We start from the raw sequence: 16186 nt of genomic DNA on the forward strand, positions 1-16186 counted from the left end.
ACACTCTTATATACATTTCTTTCTGGGTTTGTTTCAGTTTGAATTTTTGGGAGGGCACAAAGTGCCTGTGTTAAAATAAATGAATGAGAACTACAGCACTTACAAAAGCAAAATAGAACAAAAGGGGAAAAAAGGTCCTATACCCTGTGCTAAGCGATAAAAAAATGACGATGAAACCATGTAAAGTACCCTAAGATACTATCCCACCTTTCAAACGTAAGCACAATGCCATCATAGGTTCTTTTGACACTGAAAATAAATTTGCATCTTACAGGTTATGATAGTACCGGATAATCATTACACTGTCCCCATCTTGGAAAAGTTATTTGCTTCCATTGTTCTAGCTTCCTGCATTATCTCAGATAGTTGTATGTTACAACTGAAGGTATGTTAACATTTTTTCTTCTTAAGTAATATTTATTGATAGTTTTTGTTGAAAACTAAAGAGAAGGTATATTATTGAGATTGTTACATAATAGAGATCATACAATACCTCACATAAGGTAATACTGTACTTTAAATCGAATTATCCTCACTCACATCATATAATATTATATTATCATATATATCTAATATCATAGTATAATATAATGTCTAATATTTCAACAACTTTACCACAATTGACTTGTTAAACAAATAAGTTGATTCATATTAAATTCTTGTTAAATGATGCATAATTGCTCTCATTGACTGCTTAGTTGCTTCTTTTTATGAAAAAAGTAATTTTTATATCATAAAAAGCATGTACACCATGACCTTCATATTCTCCTTCATTGTCCCATGGCCTCCTCCATTTGGGCCTTGTTCAGAACGTTATCAATCATCCATGTGTCATGCCTCCTAATATTAACATTAGAGACTTTTGGGAACAATGGATCTCGAGATGCTCGAGAGGGGATATTAGCACTGAATGGACGTGCATCCCACTTATTATGTGGTGGATATTATGAAAATAACGAAATATGGGAAATTTTCAAGAAAAAGAGTTTTGAGGCCGGTAGGTTTAAAGGTTTTATTCTTCAAACTTTCGCATCAATCAAGAAGAATGGGATGTGCACCGGATGAGACTATCTCGAGCTTATTGGAATCTAACATTATTTTCTTCACCTTTTTTTTCTGCAAACCGTTTAGGAAGGTTTATTGTGTTCTACTCTCAATTTCAATAAAAAGTTGACATTTTATAAAAAAAACTCGTGTGCACTATGTGCGTTCACAAATTACAAGCAAATGAAAGCAAGTAAAGAGAAAAATAACAGCCAAAAAAAGATTTATCTCCCTTTTCTAAGTGTAGTGAAAATGTGGAGGAAAAAACCTTTTATCCTCTCGCTCCTAAAACATTTTCCTTTTAACATACATATGGTGTAGTCCTTCAAAATTGCATTACAAGAGAAACTGAGTTTCTTATCATAATTGTAATAGTACACAAATTTCCATAGCATTTCTTGTTCTACTAACATCATTGTGTAGTACAGAAGGAAAAATGGAAAAAGTTTATTTGTGACTAATTGGTGTGTAAGATATAATGAGATTCAAGAAGATAATATTTTTTTTTAAAAAGATTAAGAAGATAATATATTTTTTGTTTTAAAAAAGTCAACTTTTTTTTTATTAAAAATAGTGTATGATGCGTTCAAACTTCCGAAAAAGGCAAAACAAGAAATAAAAAACAACGTAAGAATTTAAATGCTAATAAGATCGAAAAATTCTTATTCATAGTTTTTTCCCTCGAAGACTCTTCTATTTCTTTCTTTCCGTATCTTCCACCACATAATGAGGGGATTTAGTTTCCAGTTATACGCAATGTTGTTGCTAGAACTCCAATTAATCCATTCAACCCAAAAGTCAACGACATTTGTTGGTGTATCTCATTGAAAGAAGAGCCCACATGCTCTTCGCAAGGTTGCAATGAAGAAGAATATGATCATTGAATTCTTCACTCTTCAAACAAATGTTGCACCTGCTAGCCAAATGAAATCCCTTCTTTTTCAATATGTTAGATGCCAAGACTCCTTCGCTGATAGCTTCCCAGCGAAAGAACGAGATTCTTGATGAAAATTTTGTTTTCCACACCTCTCTCCAAGGAAACCGGGATGGAGTCCTTTTGGAGGGACGCATGGTAAATGTAGCTAGTCTTGAAATTGGGAGAGCCGCTCAGAAAAAACTTGTCGGGGTAAGAGCATCCACGAGAAGAGTCCGTCTCCCCTCCTCTTCGATTGAAAGTCGTCTATTTAAGGGGATTCTCCAAACAATTTGATTACTTGTGAGACGAAAACAGTCTGCCACTTTAACCTACTTCTTACTAGAGATCTCAAAAAGGTTCCGGAAAGAGTGACAATTTTCTGTTAGGGTGCCAGAGATCATTCAAGAAATCGATTTTCTTACCACTGCCCACCGTGAAAATGAGAGGGATTAAAGTTCTCTCATGTTTTAGTAATACGACCCCAGAGGCTTCTACCCCTAAACTTTCTCCCAGAGGCATCTATTCGTTGTCTCGAAGTCCGTACTTGGCGATGATTGCTTTCTTTCAGAGGCTTGCATTGTCGTTGAGAAACCTCCACCACAATTTACAGAATAGCGAAGTGTTGAAAAGGGAAAAGTCTTTGATTCCAATCCCGCTGTCAACAACTTCAGGCTTCGTTTTGTCCCATCTCATCAAGTGAGTGATTCTAGAAGAGTTGAAGCTGCCCCAAAACAAATATCTAATGATTGTGTCCATTCCATCTAATGATTGCGTCATCCGCGAAGAATGCTTAAACATGCATCCTCAAAGAAGATAGAATAAAAAATATCTCAAGGAGATCAGGAAAAACTGCCAATGTCTATCTCTTGAGAATCTCCCCAATTGTGAAAAATTTCCCAGATTGATTTGCACAGTTCCACTTTCTTGATTGCCGTCAAGAAGGATAGGTTTGGAAAAAAAATTGCTGAGTAAATTTGGAAGTTCACATAGCTATATCATTGAATGTTTCTCATATTTCTTTCTCCTCATATGAGCCACCAAATAATAATTGGAGAGAGAGCCGTAACTTTTTTATTATGATTCTTACACCACACTATCTACTGTCTATTGATTGTAGTGGTAAATCATAATGGGTTCTTATAATAATTTCTAGGATGTAAAATTCTATTGCTTTCTGCATCATTTAGCTGTTGGGTTGTACAAATGATATTTTGCTGAGCCTGTAGAAGAGCATGTAGAAGAGTATAGACAAGGTAAATCAAGGTGCTCAAAGACAGTCCTTGAAAAATGTTAAAAAGTTCTTTTTAAAATTTCCAATTGAACTGAATTGTATTAAACATGACTATTTTCTCCAGAATTCTTGTTTACCCCAGGTACTTGTAGCTAGCTTTACAATTGTTTGTTGGTGACAGCCATTCAAGATTTCATATCTCTATCCTCATTTGATTTATGATTGTGTCAGGTGAATACAATTGTGGACTCACTTTGTGTACACTTCTCTTCTATGGTGTATGCTTATGTACTGGATTTGTTGGCAACACATATATCTCTGCATTCAAATGAAGACTCCAGCTCTCAGTCTACCCTTGTTCCTGTTAACGTGACATCAAGAAAATCGACATATCCAAGAACGTATATGTGCTCCATCATTGCAAATCTGAAGGATGTCAATTTTCATATTGATCTTGAAAGTGATAAAGAAAGTAACTGCAGTATGGTGTTCAAACTACAAGACTTGGACATCAAGTAGGTTTTTTATGAATATTTCTTGCATGATTAAAAATGCTACATGATTGACACACTAGACTATGTTGCATGCAAAAACCATTTACTGTGAAAACTCTTGCAAGGACTGCCATTGGGACTTCCTTTTGTACTCTTTTGATCATAATGTTGATCTTCATTGTTATGCAATTCTTATGCATTTAGATGATGAAGAAGAATCCATATGGGTCATCAACATCGATGATTATGAAAGTAATATTTGCTTACCCCCTTTTTCCTAATGAAACCATAGTTGATCTTTTAAAAAAACAAATTAGGGTCAAACGGTAATCTTTTAGTATATCTCTCATATGGAATTTTTGTATGGCAATGATTTTCTATCTTGTGAAGAACACTTAATGTTAACTTAATCGCAGGTATGCTTTATTGGATGTGAAGCAATGTATTGCCTCCACAAGGGGCTTGAAAGTTATCATATATTCACAAAACTTTGAGAAAGGAGGTAAAGTACTATGTTCATCTGGCGAGCCTTCGTCATCCCATCATGAACATAAATATTACCAGTATACCTGCCTATGTAATCACAGAGAGAATAGCTGTGAAAAATGTGCATCTGTTGTAGACTGTTTTTTCTTGCACTATGAAGAATCGAGGAAGTTGGGCATTATTGGCAGCAAATATGCTTTATGTTTGAAAGAAATTGAATTACACTGTTACCCTTATTTAGTTGGACTACTGGTGGAATTTTCGAAAAAGTTACAAAAGGACACTCATAGTTTTCTTGAGAAATATGGAAATTACGAAGATGTTCAAGATTTGAAGCCTATGCAATCTTTCTCCTTAAAAAAATATAGCTTCTCAAACTTCTTTGAAGCGGATTCCTTTAAATGGGCAGGCAATCCCTTGCAGTGCTTTCCATTTGTAAGAAATACTCATTCATTCATAAACCACGAGAGTTCAAATGTATGTGAAATTCCTGAATGGAGCAATATGGATGCAGCTGCTGCTTCACAGGGTTCTGTTGAGTTTGATATACTAGTTGACTTGTCAATTAGCAGATTTCTAGTGCAGTTTCATGATTCCTCATGCACCATTGCAACAATTAATGTTCCTTCTTCCAGATGTTCAATCCTAATTAGCGATGACTGTTTTGATATTCTGTGTTCAATGGAGGGGCTAGTTTTGACTTCTTCTTGGTGGAATCAGAATATCCACAACTTCCTTTGGGGTCCCAGATCACCACATATTTCTTCCATATTAAACACAAGGACAAGAAATTTGAAAAAATCTCCTACAGGAACACAATTGGAAATGAGCTTCAGCATCCAAAATGTGTTATGTACTTTGCCACCAGAATTTCTAGCTGTCATAATTGGTTATTTCTCACTGCCTGATTGGAGTTTCAGCACAAATGAACAGCCTATGAGTGATAGTAGCCACTTGAATTTGGAAAATGAAAGTGCGATTCTATATAAGGTTGAGATATTGGACACTGTTTTGCTAACACCAGCAAAAGACCAGTTTCTAAGCCTTCAAATTCCAAAACTGTTCTGTAGTTTCATCCCTCCGAGCATTCCTAATGATGTACTGGAGGGAATTCCTGATAAGTGTTCTGTTGACACACAAAAAATTGCTGAAGGAAATTACTGTCTAAATGTGTTTGGACACGACTTATCACTATCATTGTTATTGAACGACGATGGACTTGATGCATCCATGGTTAACCAAGACAATGGTTACGGGACTATTTGCTTAATTGCACCAATCAATACTGACTTATGGGTTAGAATACCATATGAAACTGAGTTCTCATCTGTTGGATCACCCTCTTCAACATGCATTATGGTCAGGATTACCAGTGCTCAAATTATGGCTACAGGTATGAATTTTCTGCTCATTCATAGTTTCTGTCAAGTTATTGCAACCTTGAACTGGTCTGATTTTTTAGCTCTAGACTGACATGTAGATTGATGCAGATTATTTGTCCATTGGATTTGGAGCATTAATGGAAGTTATAGACCATTTCTCCACTATTGATTCAGATTCGAAGTGTTACACATCTGATATTGAACATTTTCTTCACATCAGGAAAACAAAGGACTACGGTTCATCTCAGCTTGAGGCATCAGCAACAACCTTTACTGAAATAAAATGTTGCGTTGATTTACTATCTGTCAGATTATGCCACCTAAAAAATGATCTAACCAATTCAGAAGAAGTTGCCAAGGCTGATATCCAATTCACATCCTCTGCTTCCCTAAGAGAAACTGCCCCTCTTTCCATTGATACTTCTTTGACTAGAATAGAGTTGTTTTCTGGCCATGATCGTGTTAAGTTAGCAGAGAGCATTTCATCAGTTGACATTCATTTCTCACCCATTCATCCATTTGAAAATCAGATTCATGTTTCAATCCCCTCTCTAGATGTTTGGTTACACATCTATGAATGGACTCAGATCATTGATGTACTCAACTCTTTCAACATGCACCAGGCCAAAATCCCATCAGTAACTAATTCAGTATTGATTGCCCAGGATATTGAATATGCAGCAGTTGATGCAACAGATACCTCTTCAATACCTTTGTGCTTGGAAAATGAATGCAAAGTTGAAGACACAAAAAGAGATATCCTTATTGTGAAGTTAGAAAATGTCTGTGTGAAAACTCATGTTCCTATCTGGATGAGTGGTGAGGCCTTCAGTATATTTTCCAATCATGATTCTCAGGGGAAGTTTCATTCTGGATTGGACAAAGAAATGCATTGCAATTTCATTGTTATTGATATGGAAAGCAGATATAGTGAAATAGTCGTGAATGATGGAACTGTGAAAATGAAAGTGCACTTGGACAAAGTAAATGGAGAACTGCAGATGTGCAAAGAAAATAATATCCAGACATGGCCCTTTATTTACATATCTCATCTAAATATAGAGTGGGGGATATGTGAGAACAAACTAGGGCTTATTCTGAATGCAGATATTCTTTTTGACACCTTAGATGTATGGCTTTCGTACCATATCTTCTACTTCTGGCAGTTTATAAGCTTCAAACTTCCAGAAGGCGGGTCTTCTGAATTTATGTTCAAGAACATTGATCTAACAGTGCAACTGAGGAAGATTTCTATTATGCTGACTGATGGAAGGGTATGTGGCCCCTTTAACCATTCAACTAAATATTCACAATTGAATATGTTTGTTCACTACTGTAGCTAGCATAGTTATCTTCTTTAATTGCTCATTGCAATATATTTTCCGATTTATTGTACATTTTGTATGCATCTTTTCACTTGCATTTCCATGTCTTTACTTGCTGTTGGCTATGAAATACTAGGGCACCAGTATTTGGGGATTTCTCCGGGTTCTGATAAACTCGACAGTTTTACTGGTACTACAAATGTTGCGAGAAGGTGGTAGAAGCGAGTACTAGTGACAGCTCAATTTATATAAATATGAATGTGTTTAAATTATTGATATAAAAGAACTATGGATGATAACCTATCTTCCCTCACATATCATTATTGATATGTACATGAGAGTTACTGTGAAAAGTTCAGTCAGATAGATTTCATAGATATGTTGCTGTTTCATAACTAGTCAGCTTCTAGCAACATAAAAGAATAATGAAGAAGTCAATTTTGTTCACTCTGAATATATTTGTAATATATATTAGCTGAAGTGAATAAATGAAAGGAAGCAATCAGGATAGAGATAATGAAGCTAGTAAAATATTTTTGGTGGCATCAAATATCTTGTATGTAATCAGGAATATTTGTTTTATGTTATGGAGAATATTTTATCTATTTATAGATAACATAGTAGAATTTATATACAAACAAAATCTAATCATATTTGATTACTTCCAATCAAATGAGAATCATATCATATTATGTGATGGTGATCTAACCTCATAACTATGATAATATAGTGATATCTAATGTTCTAACATATCCTTCTAATCCCAAGTTGATTAATTTCATGTTTGATATGGGTTAACAACATATCATAAATGATATCTGCAGAAACACAAGTGTTTATTGTGTTAATTTTCTTCATGGGTCATGCCCTTTAAATATACATACACAACTATTCTAGGATAGGTACTCTTTCATGGGATGATTACTTTCTAGGATAATTTTCAACACTCTAAAAAATGTGTTAAGTTATAGAACACTTTCATTCATAACTCTTTAAATCTTTTTTTTTTTAAATGTCAACTTTTATTTAAAAGAGCGCAAGATGCGTTCAAACGTTACAAAATGGATAACTCTTTCAATCCTTCTAATACAAAATGTCCTTTTTCAAAACATAAACTCGCATTCATAACTCTATTTAAATTATTATAATACAAGATAACCTTTTAAAAAAAAAAGTATAGATAAAGATTAAATTGATAATTATCCGTGACACTAAATATTAGGATAATCTTAATATCTCTAATTTAACTGGGATATACTTCAGCAATATCAGGCCTTTGAAATGGTATATCTCATGCCCTCTAGGCTTTGTCTTGACTCTCAAGGTTTCATGTCTAGATCTACTATTTTGCCTCGATTGCCTTTGTTTCTAGCAAGTTTTTGTTACTTCAAATTGTCTCTTCCTTTTTATGGGTGGAGATGAAATTTTGGAGGTCTTCTTGTATAATACGTTCATAATTCTACATTGTGTATGGTTTGATAATTGAACCACTATCCACAATTTCATTATTATTTCTTATTATTCCTCTACTTGTAGTGGAGCTCTGAGGGACATTTGCTTGAGATGCTAATAAGAGATTTAGGTGTAGAAGCCAGTTTGACTGAGAACAAGGTGGAGATTTTGATTGCAGGTGATCTTCGAGTAAACTATAATAATATTAATAAGGTATTATTCTTAATTTATCATGAAGCATTGCTGTTTCTGCACTGAATTTTCTGCCAATGAAGCATTGATTGCATATTCTTCCACCAGGTCTTGTGGGAGCCCTTTGTTGAGCCATGGAAATTCCAGCTAAGTATCAACAGAATGCAACAGAAAAATGCTCTATTAAACAGTGCAATAATGACAACTGTCAACATTGTTTCCATTGCACAACTGAATCTCAATGTCACAGAGTTCCTTATTGAGGTATCTAATATACTTAGCTTTTCACATACTTTTATATCAGTTTGTCATTCTCCTTTTGAATGAATATAAGGTCCTTTTATTTCCTATGTTCCATTTGGTTTGATACATGTTCTTTTGCATTTAAAGTAAGTGATAATATTTGTGTCCAGAAATTGGAGAAGTATGAAGGGTATTTTATATGGTAATATTTTAATGGTTGAAATTTTAATAAATATATGCAGACTGGTCCAAAATCGGGACTGATGAAATACTTGTTTTTTTGGAGTCATGAGTATAATCTCTATTTGCCAGCATTCAAAAAAGACTGTACTACTTTCCTTGCAGCAATCTTGTTTCCAGCATTTGCTATATTCTGGATGGCATCTTATTGCAAAAACTTGTCCATTTTAGTTATCGCGGAACTTCGTAATCTTTTTCTGAGATGTATCACGGTGTTAATGAAGATTTTTTTATTAGATTTTAACTTTATCTTGTTTCCTGTAGGCTATGTTCAGGACTGTTGAGATGATTAAGGATGCTTGGGGTATCTCAGGCCACATGCTGTATGAACCCCAGAGATTCTTAAATTATCAAGATTTAGAAAATGTTTATTCCGGAAGATATGCCCCATACATATTACAGAATTTGACCTCACTGCCCCTTCTCTTCCATGTCTTGCATGACCCAATACGATCTGAGGATGCTGATGTATCAGCATTCAAAGATGAGAATCTTGTCCAACCTGGTATCTCAATTCCAATATATATAGATGAAACTCCTGAGGAACGACTTCCCCGCTATAGGTCTCATTCTTCTGACAGAATCAATGACAAGCAATTCAATGGGATAGGGCATCATTATGTTGTTGTGCAATTTTATGGGACGTCGAGGCCTTCTAGTCCAATTTCTATGGATCGTGTGGGCCTCAGCTGCATTGAGATTGATTTCTCAAAAACATCATCAAAATTGGAGTCTCAGGATACTTGGGATGGTCCAATAGGTAACAAAAATACTGATGGGATTAGCAAAGCAGATTCTAGAGGTAGCTTGATAATTCCTATTATATGTGAAGTTTCAGTACAGCGATGTTTTAAGATGGTGCAATTGTACTCAACTGTAAGAATACATGTTAACCTTGTTATTTAGTCATGAGAAAAGCTGAATAGATCTTGATGTCTTAGTACTGTGCTTATTTGAATGCAGGTGATACTCTACAATACAACATCAGTACCATTTGAAATACGGTTTGATATCCCAATTGGTGTGTCCCCAAAGGTAATAAACACCAGGTGCTTGTCTCGTTTATTCTTCAACCGCAGAGACTGTTTTACTTGATTATTCCATTTTTCAGATTCTTGATCCTGTATATCCTGGTCAAAAGTTGCCTTTGCCTGTACATTTGGCTGAAGCTGGTCAGATGAGATGGCGTCCTCTTGGTCAAACTTATCTTTGGAGTGAAGCTAATAACATTGCAAACATACTCTTCCAAGAAAATAGAGCGGGATTCCAGCGTTCCTTTGTTTGGTATCCCTCTCATCCGAGCAATGATCCATTTTGGTGTTGTATATCTGTTCAACATGTGTACTGTTCTTCACATCAATCAGCTGGAAATAGCTGCAAAACGTCTAATCACGAGAAGCTAGAAAAACACTGTATACACCAATTGACTTTATGTAGTCCACTGGTGGTGAAAAACTGTCTCCCTAAAGCAGTTTCTTTGACTGTAAACACTGGTGGTGTTAGTAGTACAACATTTCTTCAAGAGGTCTGTAGTGAGTACTGGTAGATCATGGATATTTACTTACTGACTAAAATTTTGCTCCTTTTTTGTTGTTTCTCATGGGGAAAGACTCACAAAGATGCTCATCTTCTCAGGTTGATACTTCTTTCTTTCACATTGATTCCTCACATGATCTGGATATATCTATCCATTTGCCTGGGTTTAACTCTTCAAGCCTTAAGTTTCCACGCACAGAAGTATTTACAGGAACAGCCAAGTTCAGTGGGACAAAATTTTCCCTGTCAGAAAGCATTGTTTTTTTCAGTGAACAAACTTTTGGTAAGAAAGCTTGATTTACTTATGAGTTCACATTTCTTGTTTATTCTTTCTTTCAAGTTATGTAATTTAAGGTTGATCACAGTTCATTGTTTATATCCATCGTCATTCTTATCAATCTTACTCATAATGTTTTAGGTCCTATTCGTGTCTCTGTGGAAAAGATTATGGATGCATTCTCTGGAGCTCGTGAAATATATATCTATGTTCCTTTTCTGCTGTATAATTGCACTGGTTTTTCGCTGAGTGTGTTGGATTCTTCTGAAGAAAATAAAGGACATGAATGCAATATTCCGTCTTGTTATGACATAGAAGAGCAGATGCTACATTTAGGTAGGAAAGATGGTGTGAATCTTCTAACTTCTTATTTCAACCCCAATGCAACATTATCACCAAACTATACTCTGAAAGAATATTCATCAAAAGAGTACATGGTTTCAACCAGAATGAATCTGAACCCAAAATCCAAGAAACTTCGTAATGAACACATAATGCGATCTGGTCCATCCACAATTCATCATTCTTATACAGATTTGCTGAACTTAGAGGAAGGCCTGGAGAGCTCAACAAATGATGCTTTGAAACAGTCAAGTTCACACTCCAAATTAAATATTGGATTTTCCAATATCAGGGAAACAAAAACCAGAATGGTTGAACCCTGCATGTACTCACCGAGTCCTAGTTCAGTTCAGACGGAAATAATGGTTCGAGTCTCTCAGTGCTCGCCAAAACATTCTTGGTCTAGTCCTTTCCCTCTTGTTCCACCTACTGGTTCAGCTAATGTCATCATTCCTCAGTTTTCCACAAATGCTGCACATATAGTATCTGTTACATCAAGTGCAGTGGTTGGACCATTTGCAGGAAGAACAAGGGTCGTCACCTTTCAACCAAGGTATGTTTTAAGAAACCCAATAAATCATAAGAATTAAGAATGCAATATATTTTGTATTTCATGTGAAATCCCTCATTAGTGATACTAAATTTTCTTTTTAATGAAAAGTTGACCTTTTTCAAAAAAAAACTTTTTTGCAGATATCTAATTTGTAATGCATGTACCAAGGACTTGTTTTTCAAACAGAAGGCAACCAATGTTCCTATTACTTTGGGGATCGGGAAACATTCACATATTCAGTGGACAGATACAACACGGTAAAAAAAATTCTGTATATTGACATGACACTTCTTCTACCATCTATGATCTGTCCTTGTATCACATCTAGTTAGGGACACATAAGTTGTATGCTAAATTTATTTTGGGTTCACATATCATCTCTCTGTTTCTGTAATCATCCCTTATTGAAGATTCTTTTTTATTTGGAAATGTGGGAAAGAACATATTTTTTTTACATCCATCAGTTCAGTTTTCTTTATACTGATCAACTGTAGAATATATATAGGATTGTCCTGTATTAACCAATGGTTGTCCTGTATGCATGAAAACAGAAAAGTATATGATTGCGAAGTCTGATTTGTCGCCTTCCTAATTCTAAGCTAGTCTCCCTGATTCACAGCTAATCTAAACCGTGTGACTCTCAATAATGTATGGCTGGGCAAGTTTAATAAATCGGGATTCCCTACTCTCAGACACCATACAATTGTATAGTCATTGACATGATGCAGCATCCAAATCAATACTTTTATGTTGGTTGGTTGTATGGAATGTCGATTTTGTGTTTGATTTTGTTTGTATTATAGAATCCCCCAAAACTTAAGAAACTTCCTATTCCTAGTTTAATTATTCATTAGCATGTTTTTAATGTCTTTGTTGATTGCCTTGGGGACATAAAATAGACTTGTGAAAATGGTAGATTAGCTGTGATATATATACATGCATCCAAAGCTCATGTTTGTCTACTGTGATATATATACATGCCTTCCAGCTAGCAAAGTATCATTAAAACTTCTCTGTATTTGGATTTCTTTTTTATGGAATAGCAATTATGTTTTCTTTCAATTGTTTTGAGTTTGATTTGCCTGTTTATGGTAATCCTGGAAACTTCATACTTTCTAATTATTAGTTCCTTGCTCCCTGTGTGTTCTATTACTAATGATGAAACATTTTGTAGAGACCTCCTGATTTCCATTCGCTTCAATGAACCTGGATGGCAATGGTCAGGTTCCTTTCTGCCAGAGCATCTTGGTGATACTCAGGTGAAAATGCGGAACTATGTATCAGGTGCCTTAAAGATGATACGTGTTGAAGTGCAGAATGTTGATGTCTCCATTCAAGATGAAAAGATAATTGGGAACCTTCATGAGAATTCTGGAACAAATTTGGTTCTCTTATCAGATGATGATACTGGGTTTATGCCCTATAGAATTGATAATTTCTCAAAGGAGGTATTAAATTTAGATGATTTTTTTTCCACTGAGCAGATCTAATTTTATGAGGTTATGCTAAGGCAACATTTGATTGATTTTATGATTAAAGTTGACTTTGGTCTTCTAATCACTATCTTTTATCTTACTTTGAGTTGTAAAATATTCTACTATTTAGTTAAAGATTTTTTATTTCTTTGTATATCTCTTCACTAAATCATTTTATATTTGCTCATTTGTAGAGGCTTCGAGTTTACCAACAAAAGTGTGAGGCATTTGAAACTATTGTTCATTCATATTCCTCAAGCCCTTATGCTTGGGATGAACCATGCTACCCTCATCGACTCACTGTTGAGGTAAGCGGCGATTCTCATGCTTAAAATTGACAACGATTTGTCTACATTCTTAACTCATGAGTATTCCTAAAATATAAAGGTGCCCGGCGAGCGTGTGATCGGTTCCTATTCACTTGATGATATGAAAGAGTTCAACCCAGTACATTTCCCATCAAGCTCAGAGGCATGTGTTTAATGATTCATCTATATTTGTGCTGTGTGAGAAATCACGTCTTATGCTCAACTAGCGACAAGTTACTTTTAATTTGTTTCAATGAACATTATGTGTGAGAATTTCAATAGTTAAATTTTTTTATTACAATTATGCAAGTTTCATATCAGGTTAGAAATAGTTTTGCATGTTGTAGGTAATAACCAGTTTTTGTCTATGCTTGTCAAGAGTTGAAATTGGAATTGAAGGTCCAATTCCAATTTTCATGTTGTTTCAGAGTTTATTGAAATTGGAATTAAAATAATGGGTTTTCACAAGTATATATTTTCTTCTACTCTATTTTTATTTTTCATTAAATGAAATTACAATTTCATTTCAGTTTTCCTTTCTCAAATACTTCACCTCGCCATCATTGAGCTATGGCCTGTTAAAAATGTAGTCATCACGGTTTTCTTTCGTGTTGTGCCTACATTTTTTATTGACCAGGACGTCTAGACAGACTACGAACACCCAGTACTCCCATAAACAACACAATTTATATGTTCTTTTTTTTTACCCTCGTTTAATCCCGGGGTAGCTAGCATGACACCCGTAGTCATGACCCCCTTTAATCATGGCGTTCCAAGTGGGAATCAAACCTGAGACCTTTGGTCTACGAGGTAACACCCATTGCCACTTGAGCAGCCCTGGTCTTTATGTTGTGTTAGACTTGCATTTTTCACACTGGCTCAATACAAAATGGTCTACTGACTTTTCTACAACATATTTAGTGATGTGGTTTTGGTTCTCTGTTCGGAGGTCTGTCCAAATCCGTTTGTATTGCTCATGAGTCATACCTAACCACCACCCAATTGACTGTTAGATACTGGACCAAATTCCAAATTCTACATATTACTAGATGGGATGGCCCATATGTCCATCATATGTGTTCTTGTTCCCAACATGTTTGCCACTTTGGCCTGTAGCATACAGTTTTAGATTGTGCATCATCATTCAGATAAGTTTTAGTAGGGAGCTTTATTATTTTTTTTTGTATTCCAGCTGATCATACAATTATTTTTTTGTGATTTTAGAAGCCCCAACGAACTTTATTTGTATCTATTCATGCTGAAGGAGCTATCAAGGTGCGCATCATGTTACATATATGATCTGTTTAAATTATTTTTGGTCCATTGTCCTTTTATTTTATTGTTTTAGCTTCCCTCTCACAGGTTCTCAGCATTGTTGATGCAAGTTCCCACAGTTTAAGTGATGCGAAGTTTCCACGTGACCCTCAAGTCAAAGAAAGGAAAAAAGATTATGAAAAGCCAGAAGCTTCAGTGGGGTGCAGGGAAATGATATCCATTTCTATCCCTTTCATTGGTGTTTCCCTTATGAACGCATATCCACAGGTATCTGGGTAGTTTTGCAGTTTAAGTTAGAACACTTTGGTTCAAAAAGCTATTCTTTACTAATTATAGGGTCCTGCAGGAATTGGTGTTTGCTTCTGCAAAGAACATAACCATTGATATTCTTCAGAATCTGGATCAACAAAAGTTTTCTTTCACAATCCAGTCATTGCAAATTGATAATCAGTTGCAAAATAGTCCATACCCTGTCATTTTATCATTTGACCGTGGATATCGAAGAAAGCCTGTTAACAAGATAAGACATAACGAGGAGAGTATAAAAATGATTACTGAAGGCGCAACACCGAATACATCAGAAGCTCAATGCGAACCTGCTTTATACTTTTCGGCAGCAAAATGGAGGAATGATGACAATTCACTGGTCTCCTTTGAGTATATTAGCTTGAGGTATTTGTTTTTTTTTCGTTTAGGCTGGAGTGAACATGTTATTTAGTGCTTATTCTATTATGTTATTGCCTGCAGGACGGCTGATATTTGCCTGGAGATCGAGCAAGAAGTCATACTTGGGTTGCTGGATTTCTTTAGGCTCATATCTTCAAGATCTAGGAGTGGAGTTTTGACCTCTACAAGTTCCACCTTGCTTCCTTTCAACTCAACTAGCATACAATATGAAGCATCAGTACTTGCTGAAGCTTATGCATATGGTGAAGGGAACTGGCATCAAAATCATTCAGCAGATTCCAAATCTTCAGAAAATTACAAAAGAAACTTCGCTTTGCCCTTGGTAGTCCCCATTGGAGCTCCATGGCAACGATTTCATTTATTTGCCAGAAGAAAAACAAAACTATACGTTGAAGTATTGGACGTTTCCCCCATAATGTTGACCTTAAGGTAATCAGTCTATCATTCTTCGTGTTTATCTGCCTACCTAAATTATTAGGCTAATACACAGCATATTATCCAGCTTTTCCAGTACCCCTTGGATGCTTAGGAATGGGATTCTTACTTCAGGGGAGTCTCTCATCCATGTAAGTAGCTCAGATATGCAGCATCTTATCGATGCTATATTTGTTGTAAGCATAAAGTTAGGTACCGTGTTTGTTTCAGTTAAACAAACTTCATGTATATCTTTTGTCTAGAAGGAATTAGAGTGAGAAGTATAAATCACGACTGTAGCTGTTGATGTATTG

General features: G+C 35.4%; 1 protein-coding gene across 1 annotated transcript in view; it reads left to right on the plus strand.

The window, feature by feature from the left end:
• The window catches only part of LOC124916706, a 37454-nt gene that overhangs the window by 18091 nt on the left and 3177 nt on the right, over positions 1–16186 (plus strand). The window contains exons 22-41 of the mRNA XM_047457458.1: positions 275–385; positions 3423–3706; positions 4102–5564; positions 5662–6827; positions 8415–8543; positions 8631–8786; positions 9270–9881; positions 9969–10040; positions 10117–10530; positions 10641–10824; positions 10960–11713; positions 11854–11970; positions 12888–13161; positions 13383–13496; positions 13576–13659; positions 14721–14771; positions 14859–15038; positions 15118–15443; positions 15519–15887; positions 15961–16024. Of these exons, the coding sequence (XP_047313414.1) occupies positions 275–385; positions 3423–3706; positions 4102–5564; positions 5662–6827; positions 8415–8543; positions 8631–8786; positions 9270–9881; positions 9969–10040; positions 10117–10530; positions 10641–10824; positions 10960–11713; positions 11854–11970; positions 12888–13161; positions 13383–13496; positions 13576–13659; positions 14721–14771; positions 14859–15038; positions 15118–15443; positions 15519–15887; positions 15961–16024 (6924 nt within the window). The remainder of the gene's footprint in view (positions 1–274; positions 386–3422; positions 3707–4101; positions 5565–5661; positions 6828–8414; positions 8544–8630; positions 8787–9269; positions 9882–9968; positions 10041–10116; positions 10531–10640; positions 10825–10959; positions 11714–11853; positions 11971–12887; positions 13162–13382; positions 13497–13575; positions 13660–14720; positions 14772–14858; positions 15039–15117; positions 15444–15518; positions 15888–15960; positions 16025–16186) is intronic.

Source organism: Impatiens glandulifera, chromosome 9, assembly GCF_907164915.1.
Source record: "Impatiens glandulifera chromosome 9, dImpGla2.1, whole genome shotgun sequence".
Lineage (NCBI taxonomy): Eukaryota > Viridiplantae > Streptophyta > Magnoliopsida > Ericales > Balsaminaceae > Impatiens > Impatiens glandulifera.